This window comes from Vulpes lagopus, chromosome 19 (genome assembly GCF_018345385.1).
Source record: "Vulpes lagopus strain Blue_001 chromosome 19, ASM1834538v1, whole genome shotgun sequence".
Lineage (NCBI taxonomy): Eukaryota > Metazoa > Chordata > Mammalia > Carnivora > Canidae > Vulpes > Vulpes lagopus.
This window is the reverse complement of record NC_054842.1, coordinates 28,626,807-28,638,687: the sequence shown is the minus strand read 5'-3', so window position 1 is coordinate 28,638,687 and position 11,881 is coordinate 28,626,807. Positions and strand designations below refer to the sequence as shown.

Below are 11,881 nucleotides of genomic sequence, written 5' to 3'. Positions count from 1 at the left end.
GTGTGCAGGGAGAGGGGCGGAGGGAGAAGGAGAGAGAGAGAATCTCAAGCAGACTCCTCACTGAGCACAAAGCTTGACTCAGGGCTGGATCTTGTGACCCTGAGATTATGACCTGAGCTGAAATCAAGAGCCGGATGCTCAACTGACTGAGACACCCAGGCACCCAATGTGGTTAGAAATTCTTATATATTATCAGTATTCTTAGTCCTAGAACTCATGATCTTGGCCCTATAGGTCACAAACCTTACAAGGCCACATCTATTGATTCAAATATCTATTGAATGTCTACTGTGTGTCAGATACTATTCCAGTTGTTGAAGATTCCTTGGTGAATAAAAATTACACAATCAGGAACACCTGGGTGGCTCAGTGGTTGGGCATCTGCCTTGGGCTCAGGGCGTGATCCCAGAGTTTCGGGATCCAGTCCTGAGTCCTGCATCGGGCTCCCCGTGGGGAGCCTGCTTCTCCCTCTGCCTGTGTCTCTGCCTTTCTCACTGTGTCTCTCATGAATAAATAAATAAAATCTTAAAAAAAAAAAGAATTATACAATCACTGACCTCATGGGGTTGATGGTCAGGTGGGAAAACAGACATTAAACAAATAGTTACCTCCCCTTCCCCAAATGAAACAATTTCAGTGAAAATAAGTGCTATGAAGAAAAATTTTGATGTCCATCAGATTTTATAATGATAGTGGGGAGGGGGGAGACTTTAGGAAAGACCTTTCTGAAGTATTGGCACTTAATCTAGGACTTGAAAGAAGAGCAAGTTTTGCTACATAGAGTGGGGGACAGGGTGTTCTAAATAGAGAAAAAAGTAAATGTGAAGGCCAACAGGTAGAGAGAAGTTTGACAGGTTAGGAACAAAGTGAGGCCATTGTGGGAGACTGAGAGGGACAATGAGTGATGCTAGTTATGGCAGGGGTTTGGGTAGGAGTCAGATCATGCAGGGGTTTGTAGGCCAAGCTTAGGATTTCTTTTTTCTAAAGATTTTATTTATTCATGAGAGACACACAGAGAGAGAGGCAGAGAGACAGGCAGAGGGAGAAGAAGGCTCCATGCAGGAAACCCGATGTGGGACTTGATCCCGGGTCTCCAGGATCAGGATCAGGCCCTGGGCCGAAGGCAGGCGCCAAACCCCTGAGCCACCCAGGGATCCCCAAGCTAAGGATTTTTAAGTTTAGCCTAAAAACAAGGGAGAGAATCTGGAAAGCATCCTTATGATTACATGATTACAATCCTTATGATTATGGTTGTAGTTTAAAAAGATTACTCTAGCAGTAGCCATATTACACATGAAAACATTTTACAATGATTAAAACAGTACTTGGGGCACCTGGGTGGCTCAGTCAGTTAAGTGACTGCCTTCGGCTTGGGTCATGGTCCAGGGTCCTGGGATTGAGCCCTGCATTGGCTCCCCGCTCAGTGGAGAGTCTGCTTCTCCCTTTCTGTCTGCCCCTCCCCCTGCTTGTGCAAGTACTCTCTTTCTCTCTCTCTCAAGTAAATAACGTCTTTTTTTTTTTTATTAAGATTTTTATTTATTTATTCATGACAGACACACACACACACACACACACACAGAGAGAGAGAGAGAGAGAGAGAGAGAGAAGCAGGCTCCATGCAGGGAGCCTGACGTGGGACTCGATCCCAGGTCTCCAGCCATGTGGAACCTAGAAGACCCATGTTTCCTGGACCGAGAATCAGTGTGTTGGGCATCAGTGTTTTCTGCAAGGGTTGTGATCTGAAACTTTTTAAAACACCATCTGCCTTTTGGGGAAGCATTTCTGAATTGTCCATCACCAACCATTTCTTGGATATCATCATGAAACACCTGTTTGCTGATTGGAGCTGTCGTTTAATTTGATGCACCTCTGGATCCGGATGAAACATTAAATTATCTTCCTCATTTCTCCATCAGGTGTACAGTTTTTATTTTTTTATTTTTTTTAATTTTTATTTATTTATGATAGTCACAGAGAGAGAGAGAGAGAGGCACAGACACAGGCAGAGGGAGAAACAGGCTCCATGCACCGGGAGCACGACGTGGGATTCGATCCCGGGTCTCCAGGATCGCGCCCTGGGCCAAAGGCAAGCGCTAAACCGCTGCGCCACCCAGGGATCCCAGGTGTACAGTTTTTAAAACTATCAATGGCATTTCAAGTCTTCTGAAAACAGTGTGGCAGTATGTGCGTGGTCCATAGCACAGTACAAGCAGTATCTAATAACAGTTTTAATTGTAGAATGTTTTTGGGTACTTGAATAAATCAAATCTTTTTTTTTTAATAAATCAAATCTTTAATTGAAAAAAAAAAAAAAAGGATCACGCCCTGGGCTGAAGGCAGGCTGAGCCACCCGGGGTGCCCTCAAGTAAATAAAGTCTTAAAACAAAACGATTACTGGCAGGTGAATTAAATGGCAACTCAATGCACAGAACAGAAAGTTTAGTAGAAAACCCACCCAAATACATATAGGAAATTTATATGCGGTAAGTATGATATTTCAAATAAGTGGGGGAGAAAATGGATTACTTATTAACATTTTGGGATACCTGAGTATCCTTCTTGAGAAAGAATAAAGTTGGATTTGTACTTCAGAAATTCAAGGATGCAAAATGAAGTCATAAAAGACCCAGGAGGAATCATGGGGAAAGTACAAAAAATAATTCTGTGGGTAGGCAATGCCTTTTTTGAGTAGGTTTCAAAATCTAGATACCATAACAACGATGGCTTGGCCTATGTCCTAAAGAGATGGCAGTGGATGGCTTCAAGGCATATTTTGGAGATGGAATCATCAGGATGATGATACTGAATGGGGGTGGATGAAAGAGAGAGAGAGTAAAAAGATGTCAAGGATGACTTAATGACTTCTAAATTTGTAGTTTGAGGAATCCAGTGGGTGCTAATGTTGACTCCTGAGATGGGGAATAAGGAGGGGGGGGGGGTTGTTGCAGGGTGATAAAAAAATTCAACTTTGTGTTAAAATATTTTGTACTTCAAAGGACGCCACCAAGAAAGTGAAAACATAGAGAAAAATTATTTGCAAATCTGATAAGGGACTTATATCCAGAATATGTAAAGAACTCTTAAAACTCAATAATGAAAGGACAAAGCAACCCAATGAAAATAGGGGCAAAAGATTTGGATAGGTATTTCTCTAAAGAAGATACATGAATGGTGGCCAATAAGCACACAAAAAAGTGATTGACAACATCATTAGTCATTATGAAAATGCAGATAAAAACCACAGTGAGATATTTCTAGCCACCCACTAGGATGGCTATAATAAAAGATAGAAACTAACAACAATCAGTGACCATATGCGGAAAATGGAACCCTCATATATTGCTGGTAGGAATGTAAAATGGTGCAGTAACTTTGGAAAACAGTCTGGAAGTTTATCAATCTGTTAAGCATAGAGTTACCATATGATTCCATTAATTCATTCCTATGTGCTTACCTTAGAGAAAAAAACACATGGCCACATGAAGCCTTCTCCAGGAATGTTCACAGGAGCATTATTCATAATAACCAAAAAGTAGACACAACACACCATCAACTAATGAATGGATAAACAAAATGTGGAATCTAAACAAAATGTGGAATCTTTATACGATAGAATATTTGGCAATAAGAAGACACGTAAGTACTGATGCAAGTTATAACAGAGATAATCCTTAAAAACATGTGAGGTGAAAAAAGTCACAAAGACTACATATTGCATACCATATATGTGAAATATACAGAATAGGCAAGTCTATAGAAACAGAAAACAGATTAGTGATTGCCTAGGGCTGGGATGGGAAGGAGAAAGGGAAAGTATGGGAGTGACTGCTTATAATCACAAAATTTCTTTTTGGAGGTAATGGAAATGTTCCAAAATGAAATTATAGAGACGATTGAACCGCCCTGTAAATATATAAAAGGCCATTGAGTTGTGTGTTTTAAACATGTGTAGTATATAGTATGTAAATTATATCTCAATAACGCTCTTAAAAAAATTCAACTGGGATATATTAACTTTCTTAAATAAACCTGTGAATTCTTTTTTATGTATTTAATTATTTATTTTATTTTTAATTTTTAAACCTGTGAATTCTTTTTTTTTTTTGTTTAACCTGTGAATTCTTGACTTTGTCCTGGCGATGTCAGAAGCCTCAGAGTTCAGGGAACGATAGAATGAAGACCACGGTGGGGAACACATCGACAGAACGTTTGATTTCCTTCCTCCAGGTTCTCAGAGTGAGGCCACGCCTTTTCTTCGTCTCCTAGCAACCCACTCCCGGGCCGCCCGTTCTCTTCCTGTTAAGCCTCGCCCCGTCGTCACTTCCGCTCCGCAACAGGAAGTGAGGTCAGAGCCGGCAGCTTTCCCGGGAGTTCGGCGTTCTCGGTGTCTGCATCTGCTGAAGAAGTGGTTTTCCTGGCGCTGGCAGCCTCCGGCTCCGTCCCGCGTCCCACCTCCGCGCCGGGTGGTGAGGCTCTCCAGAGGTCTAGAGGCCTTGGAGGGTCCAGAGATCCGCGCGGCACGGAGGCGAGGCCTGGGAGCGCCTGGCCCCCAGGGCAGAGGAGGGGACTGGCGGGGGCAACTGCGGGTGTCGGTGGAATCCCCTCAGCTTGGCTTCGTTCCTCTGCGGCGGCACCGAGGACTTTCCCACTTCTCTCTTGCGGACCACCTTGGTTTCTGGAAACTGGGACTTTTCGGCGTCCCTCCCCCAGCGTCCCACCTCCCGCGTTTGAAGGAAGACCCCTCGTGCGGAAGTCTCGCCCGAGGCTCATCCGGCTGCTGACTCCCCCGCCCGGGCCATGAAGTGATCCGTCCCGACCTCAGTGTGAGCTACGGACCGACTTGTGACACTTTGCAGAGTCCTGGGGTAAATGTTTACATGTGCGCATGGTCGCGTGTGTGTGTGTGTCTTAGATTTCCTGCAAGATAGGAGCCAGGAGAACCCCGGGCTGTGTTTGGCCAGTGGGTATTTTGGTTTACTTACTTTTCTTTGACCTCTCCACTAGGGTTTCTTCCCTGTTTTGCACGATGCCGTGTGTTAATTGGTGAGAATTAGCACCCTGGAATTCCAGCACACTGGAATTAGGATGGGAGGGTCCAGGAGTGACTGATTTTTTGGGGGGGTCTTAGCTTGATCTTTGAGGAGTTGTGACCTATTCGATTCAGGCGATTTTTAGTCAGTTTTAAGTTTTTATTTTTAAATTATTAGTATTTATTTATTTAATCGTTTTAAGTTTTTAATGTGTTGGTGTCTCACACCCAGACCACGGGTTCTTCTTGGACAGACTGTGTCATATAGTACTGTTTGGATCCTCGTAACCCCAAGCACAGTGCTGAACACACAGTAAAGGCTCGTTAATTTTTAAATTTACTTTGTTATTTTATTTTTTAAAGATTTTATTTATTTATTCATGAGAGACAGAGAGAGAAGCAGAGACACAGGCGGAGGGAGAAGCAGGCTCCATGCAGGGAGCCTGATGTGGGACTGCATCCGGGACTTCAGGATAACACCCTGGGCCGAAGGCAGGCGCCAAACCGCTGAGCCACCCAGGGATCCCTAATTTTTAAATTTAAACGACAGAAAATCATGAATAAATAAATAAAATATTAAAAAAAAATAAACGGCAGAAAATACACATTCTAACATTTCCAATTTAATATTGAAGGGGGGATCTATTTAAATATAGTTCAGCTCCCGGAAAGGACAACATAAAATAACACGATCTTTTTAGATAAATGTGTCTAAAATTTAGAGGCTACCTGGAAGACTAGATACAGTGCTTGCCGTGGAAGAGAAATAGGGTACATCTATCTTTTAGGAAGAGAGCATGTAAATAATGATGTTTCGTTGCTTGTATCTTTTCTTTTTCTTCTTGTTTTTTTTTTTTTTTTTTTTTTTAAGTAGGTGTTCTGTCCTGACTTACTGACACAGAGGTACTTGCTGCCATTATGGGAAATCAGCTCGCTGGCATTGCTCCTTCCCAGATCCTTTCTGTGGAGAGTTATTTCTCAGATATCCATGACTTTGAATATGATAAGAGCCTGGGAAGCACTCGGTTTTTTAAAGTTGCTCGAGCGAAGCACCGAGAAGGCCTGGTGGTTGTGAAGGTCTTTGCAATTCAGGATCCCACATTGCCTTTAACCAGCTATAAACAAGAGCTGGAGGAACTGAAAATCAGGCTTCATTCTGCACAGAACTGTCTGCCTTTTCAGAAAGCAGTGGAAAAAGCATCTGAGAAAGCAGCCATGCTCTTTAGGCAGTATGTGCGAGACAACCTCTATGATCGCATCAGTACCCGTCCCTTCTTAAATAACATTGAGAAGCGTTGGATTGCTTTCCAGATCCTGACAGCTGTGGACCAAGCACACAAATCTGGAGTCCGTCATGGGGACATCAAGACTGAGAATGTTATGGTCACCAGTTGGAATTGGGTCCTTCTAACCGATTTTGCAAGTTTTAAGCCCACTTACCTTCCGGAGGACAACCCAGCAGATTTCAACTATTTCTTTGACACTTCACGTAGGAGAACTTGCTATATTGCTCCTGAACGTTTTGTTGATGGTGGATTGTTTGCTACTGAGTTAGAATATATGAGGGATCCTTCAACTCCACTTGTAGACTTAAATAGTAATCAGAGAACAAGAGGAGAGTTGAAGCGCGCAATGGATATCTTTTCAGCAGGTATTCAAGTTGATCAAGTTTGCTAAGGGGAAATATGCATATATTTTAACTCTGGAACGTTGAAATGTAGTTCTTAGAAAATCCCATATGTTGAAAAGTTATTTTCTTGACACCTCAGACACTATTCGGATAGATATAGCAGTCTTTTATTGGATATGTTTACATGCCGAGGAAGTACAGAGTGGTTCATTTGTTCAGATATTTAAGAAATATTTGAATTCTTCTGTATGTATCAGGCACTTTTTTTTTCCCTTAACGTTAACTCTACCGCCAATGTGCTGCTCAAACTCAGGACTCATGATCAAGAGTTGCATGCTCTACCCACTGAGCCAGCCAGGCACCCCAAGGCACTGTCTTAACACTGGAGACAGATGGACACTTATGTTTCTCTTTTCAAGGTGTTTATGTTTAATGGGGAGATAGATATGATATTGAAAAAGCAATTTCAGTGCAGTGTGATTTGCTGTGGTGGTGATAAGCATTGGGTGTTGTTATTGGAACGTACAAATATTTAAATTTGTCTCCGTGGTTTGATGGGTAGAGAGGCAATATCAGGAAAGGCCTCTTTGTTGGAAGGATGGTTTTTTTTAAAAGATTGATTTATTTCAGAGAGAGAGAGTGTCCTTGTATGTGCGTGAGTGGGGGGAAGGGGCAGAGGGCCAGGATCTTTAAGCAGACTCCCAGCTGGGCCGGGAGCCTGACATGGAGCACAGTCTCACGACCCATGAGATCATGACTTGAACTGAAACCCGTTGTTAGATACTTAACTGACTCAGCCACCCAGGTGCCCCTGGAAGGATGATTTTTAAACAAACCTGAAAGATAATTGGAAGCTAGCTATGGCAAGGATAGCTTGTTTCAGGCGGAGGGTATTCCTTATACAAAGACATGAAGACCAGATCATGAGGCACTGATTTATTAGGCTACTTTAAGTAGTTTACTATATCTGGCACATGGAGTGTAGAGTGTGAGGTTAGCAAGCCTCAGATCATGGGCTGGCATGCCCATGTTAGCCTATGGGGACAGCATCAGGTATTATTTTAAGTAAATGCTGTAGCATGGAGAGTGGATTGCAGGGAGCTACCTTGGAGGCGGGAAAACCAGCTAGGAGTAAACTTTTACCATCCAGATAAGATGTGACCCTGACTGACTGAAAGTTGTGACAGAATTGGAGAGGGAGTGGAAGAAATAACACTTCGGAGATAATTAATAGGTAGAATTGATTGGTAGGTAACGTCAAGAGCACTTCTTTCACCCTGACTTGGAAAACGGGGTGGATTGGCAATGATGGTCACTGACATAGGAGAAATAGGAGGATGAATGGGTAAGAGGTGGGAAGATGAAGAAGTCTTCATTAGATATGTTGAGTTGAAGGCGTCTGGGGGATATCCAGGAGAAGATGTGCAACAGGCAGTTGGTTATAAAGGTTTGGTGCATAGAGATTTAGGACAGAGGTGGAGATTTGGTAGTTACCAGGAAATAAGTAGTAATTGTAGCCAAGGGAATGGGTTTGTAACCCAGGAGAGTTTGTGAAGAAGTCATTCTTAAGCTTTTTTGAGATCCCCTTAAAGACTTTGATGAAATCAGTAGCCACCTTCTCTAGAAGAAAAGTGTCATGCATTAATATACATTATTTCATATACACAGACCACTTGAAGCCAGGCCACGGATTCTAGATTGTCTATGAAATTTTGGGAAAAGAAGTGGGCTGAAAATAGTATCTGGAGGAATACCTTGTGAACTCTGCATCAGTGCCATTTTTCATAAATTTCACAAAGGTTTTACCATCTGTAGGTTTGCTGCAAAGAAAATATATACTGGGCAGCTATATTTTAGATTATTTTAGAAAAATAATTAATGAAGAAGTGTATTTCATTGGAATCAACAAGCATTGTTCATAACCTCTTCTGGCCCATTCAGCTCACTAATGTGTGTCCCAAGATAATACTGAGGGTTGTTTTTGATAAGCTAGGGTTAGCCTCCAGGCTGTGAGTATAACAAGACTAGAAATGTAATCCATCAGAGTCCCAACTTTTTTGATCAGTGAATGTATCTAAATTTTTGGCAAACCATTTTTACTTTTAAAATTACTATTTTGTCAGTAGGATTCCCTTAGCTTAGAAATGTGATCACTTTTTAACCTCAAGATGATTTTAGGCTTTTTTCTTTTAAGAAGAAAATTGCCAAGTAAATACTTGGGGTATCACTGGCATATAATTTATTACATCCTTGTGACTTATGTATAACTGGAAGTTTGTTAGAGTTTTAAAATTTCAAGAGTCAACGAAAAGTATATATTTATCTTTTCTGTGTACGTTATAGTTCCATAAACTTCTTACTCAGCATTTATTATTTCCATACTAGAGTCCTACACTGTTTTGGGTGAAGATAGGCTCTTTCTTTCTTTTCTTTCTTTTCTTTTTTTTTTAGAGGTGGGTGGGATCTGTCCCTGTCGCACTGCTCCTAAGATTTGATGTAGGCTCTTTGGGTTTTGAATGTTACTTTTCTCCATCTTGATGCATATCCATGATTCCTGGCTGCTGGTTTTGGAGAAGTGTATATATTTTCTTTCTGGTCGTGTAAGTGTGCACAGCCTTTTTCCTGGAGATCTTTCACTCATTACTTGACAAATATTTGAATTTTATCTGTCCATTATATATGAGACACTGCTCTATACGTGTTGGGAGTACAGCTCTGAACAAGACTGACAGTTTTTGCCCTCAAGGAGCTTATATTCTAGTGGAGTAGAAAAAGAATAAGTAAAGAAATTAATTTTCTTCAGTGTTAACTGCTGTGACAAAGAGTTATGGCTTTTACATGTTATGGCAAAGGTTGGTAGGAGACAACTCTAGGTAAAATGATCAGAGAAGACCTCTGAGAATGTAACATTTGAGCTGATATCTGAGTTATAAGGACTTAGTATTGATGAAGAGACCTTGAACAATTTGTTCCATAGGGAGATACCATGTAATAACACCTTTTTCACAACAGCATTCTAAAAGTCGCAAGAAAAAGTCCCGTATTCACCTCTGTATTAGTTTGCTAGGGCTGCCATGACACAATGTCCCAGACTTGGCAGCTTAAACAAAAATTTATTTTTCCTCTGTTCTAGAGGCTGGAAGTCCAAGATTAAGGTGCCAGCAGTATTGATTTCTTTTTAAGCCTCTTTGGGTTGCAGATGGCCACTTTCTCGCTATGTACTCGGCCTCTTCCTTGGTGCTCCTTCTATGGACACTAGTCATAATGGACTTATGACCTCATTTAATTTTAACTTTTTAAAGGCCCTATTACCTGTATTTAAGGTTACAGGAACTGGGTGGTAAGACTTAAACATATGAATTTTGGGGAGGTAGAGACACAATTCAATCCATAACAACCCCCATTTACTTGTAAATACTCAAATGTAGCTATGTTTCTATCTGACTTTTTACTTGGAAATTATTTCAAACTTATAAACTGTAAAAACTTGTAGAAGAGAATCCCCGGATTCACTTGTTAACATTTTGCTCTACTTTATCACTTGTACATTTTTTGCACACTGCCCTACCCCCCATGATTTTTTCCTGAATAAGTTACATATATCATGGCCCTTCACCTCTAAATACTTCTGTATGTATTTCATAAGATCCTACCTAGTCTCTTACATAACACTTGCATAATTGTATTGTTGAAGTTATCAACTGCAGCAAATTTAACATGGATAAAATAATTTATAATTTTAATCCTGATTTTGTTTTTGACCAAATAATGTCCCCTTTTTGCATTTTAACTGCTCCAAGACAGAAGCTAGTCTAGGGTTTGATATTGCATTTAGTTGTCATGTCTCTTTAGCTTCCTTTGATGTGAAACATCTTTACAGCTTTTTTTTTTTTTTTGTCACCATGACGTTGATTTTTTTTTGAGGAATACCTCTTCTTTTAAATTTTTAAAAATTATTTTTATGGGGTGCCAGGGTGGCTCAGTCGGTTAAGTGCCTGCCTTCAGCTGAGGTCATGATCCCAGGGGCCAGGTATTGAGCCCTGCATTGGGCTCCCTACTCAGTGGAGATTCTTCCTTCTCTTTTTCTCTCCCTCTGCCTCTCCTCCTGTTCATGCTCACTCTCTCTCTCAGATAAAATCCTTAAAAAATTGTTTTTATACCTTTTATTTTAAATGATAGAAGTTGCAAAAATAATGAAGAATACTTCTCAGCTTCCGCACTAGTGATATATGACCAATACCACATCAAAATCAGGAATTGACATTGTAGCATTACTCTTAACTAGATATAGAACTTACTCAGTTTTCACTGGCTTTTACCTGCATTGTGTGTGTATGTACGCGCACACACGAATGTGCTCACGCAGCTCACTCCACCCTTTTGTTTTTTATAGAATGTACACCTTTTGGGGTTTGGTTTTTCCTTTTGATTAGATTCAGGTTATTCATTCTCAGTGTACTGTATATATGAAAATGCATCTTCACAGTATCACATTTAGAGACAAAATGGTGTTTGTTGGTGATGTTAATTTTGATTAAGGTCTTGCCTGATTGTCCCCTCTGTAGTTACCTTTTGTTTTTTTTATTTTTATTTATTATTATTATTTTTTTAAATTTTTATTTATTTATTTATGATAGTCACAGAGAGAGAGAGAGAGAGGCAGAGACACAGGCAGAGGGAGAAGCAGGCTCCATGCAGGGAGCCTGACGTGGGACTCGATCCTGGTCTCTAGGATCAGGCCCTGGGCTCAAGACAGCGCTAAACCGCTGAGCTACCCGGGCTGCCCTTGATACAGACTTCTTAATTCCTACACCCAGTTTGCTAGTATTTTTTGGAGTATTTTTGTGTCTATATTCATCAGGAACATTGGTCTATAGTTTTTTTGTGATGTTTTTGTCTGAATGAGTTGGGAAGTGTTCCCTCTTCTGTTTCTTTGGGACAATTTGTGAAGGATGGGAAGTGTTCCCTCTTTTTCTTCAGGACAATTTGTGAAAGATGGATAAGTATTTTAACATTTAAAAGACTGTTAAGGCATCTTGTCTTAGGTTTTTCTTTTGTGGAATGTTTATTATTAATCCAATTTCTTTACTTTTAAGGTCTGTTCAGATTTTCTGTTTCTTTTTAAGTCTGCTTTGGTAGTCTGTATCTTTCCAGGAATCTGTCCATTTCATTTAGGCTATCTAATTTGTTGACATACAATTGTTTAAAATATAGTGCTTTTT

The 11,881-nt window shown here is 40.6% G+C and overlaps 1 protein-coding gene and 1 long non-coding RNA gene across 3 annotated transcripts in view; both read left to right on the top strand.

Annotated features, from left to right (window-relative positions):
* Window positions 1-1,826: 1,826 nt before the first annotated feature.
* Window positions 1,827-2,272, top strand: LOC121478672. The gene is made up of 2 exons (XR_005984572.1): window positions 1,827-1,916; window positions 2,124-2,272. It is a non-coding gene; the product is annotated as an uncharacterized LOC121478672 (long non-coding RNA).
* Window positions 2,273-4,352: 2,080 nt separating this feature from the next.
* The window catches only part of PIK3R4 (phosphoinositide-3-kinase regulatory subunit 4), a 71,291-nt gene continuing 63,762 nt past the window's right edge, over window positions 4,353-11,881 (top strand). Inside the window, exons 1-2 of one of the 2 annotated variants that reach the window (XM_041734087.1) lie at window positions 4,353-4,865; window positions 5,904-6,680. In XM_041734087.1, coding sequence (XP_041590021.1) covers window positions 5,948-6,680 — 733 coding nt within the window. In that variant the 5' untranslated portion in view covers window positions 4,353-4,865; window positions 5,904-5,947. Of the gene's footprint in view, window positions 4,866-5,900; window positions 6,681-11,881 lie in introns of both variants that reach the window. The other variant, XM_041734088.1, reaches the window with a different exon arrangement.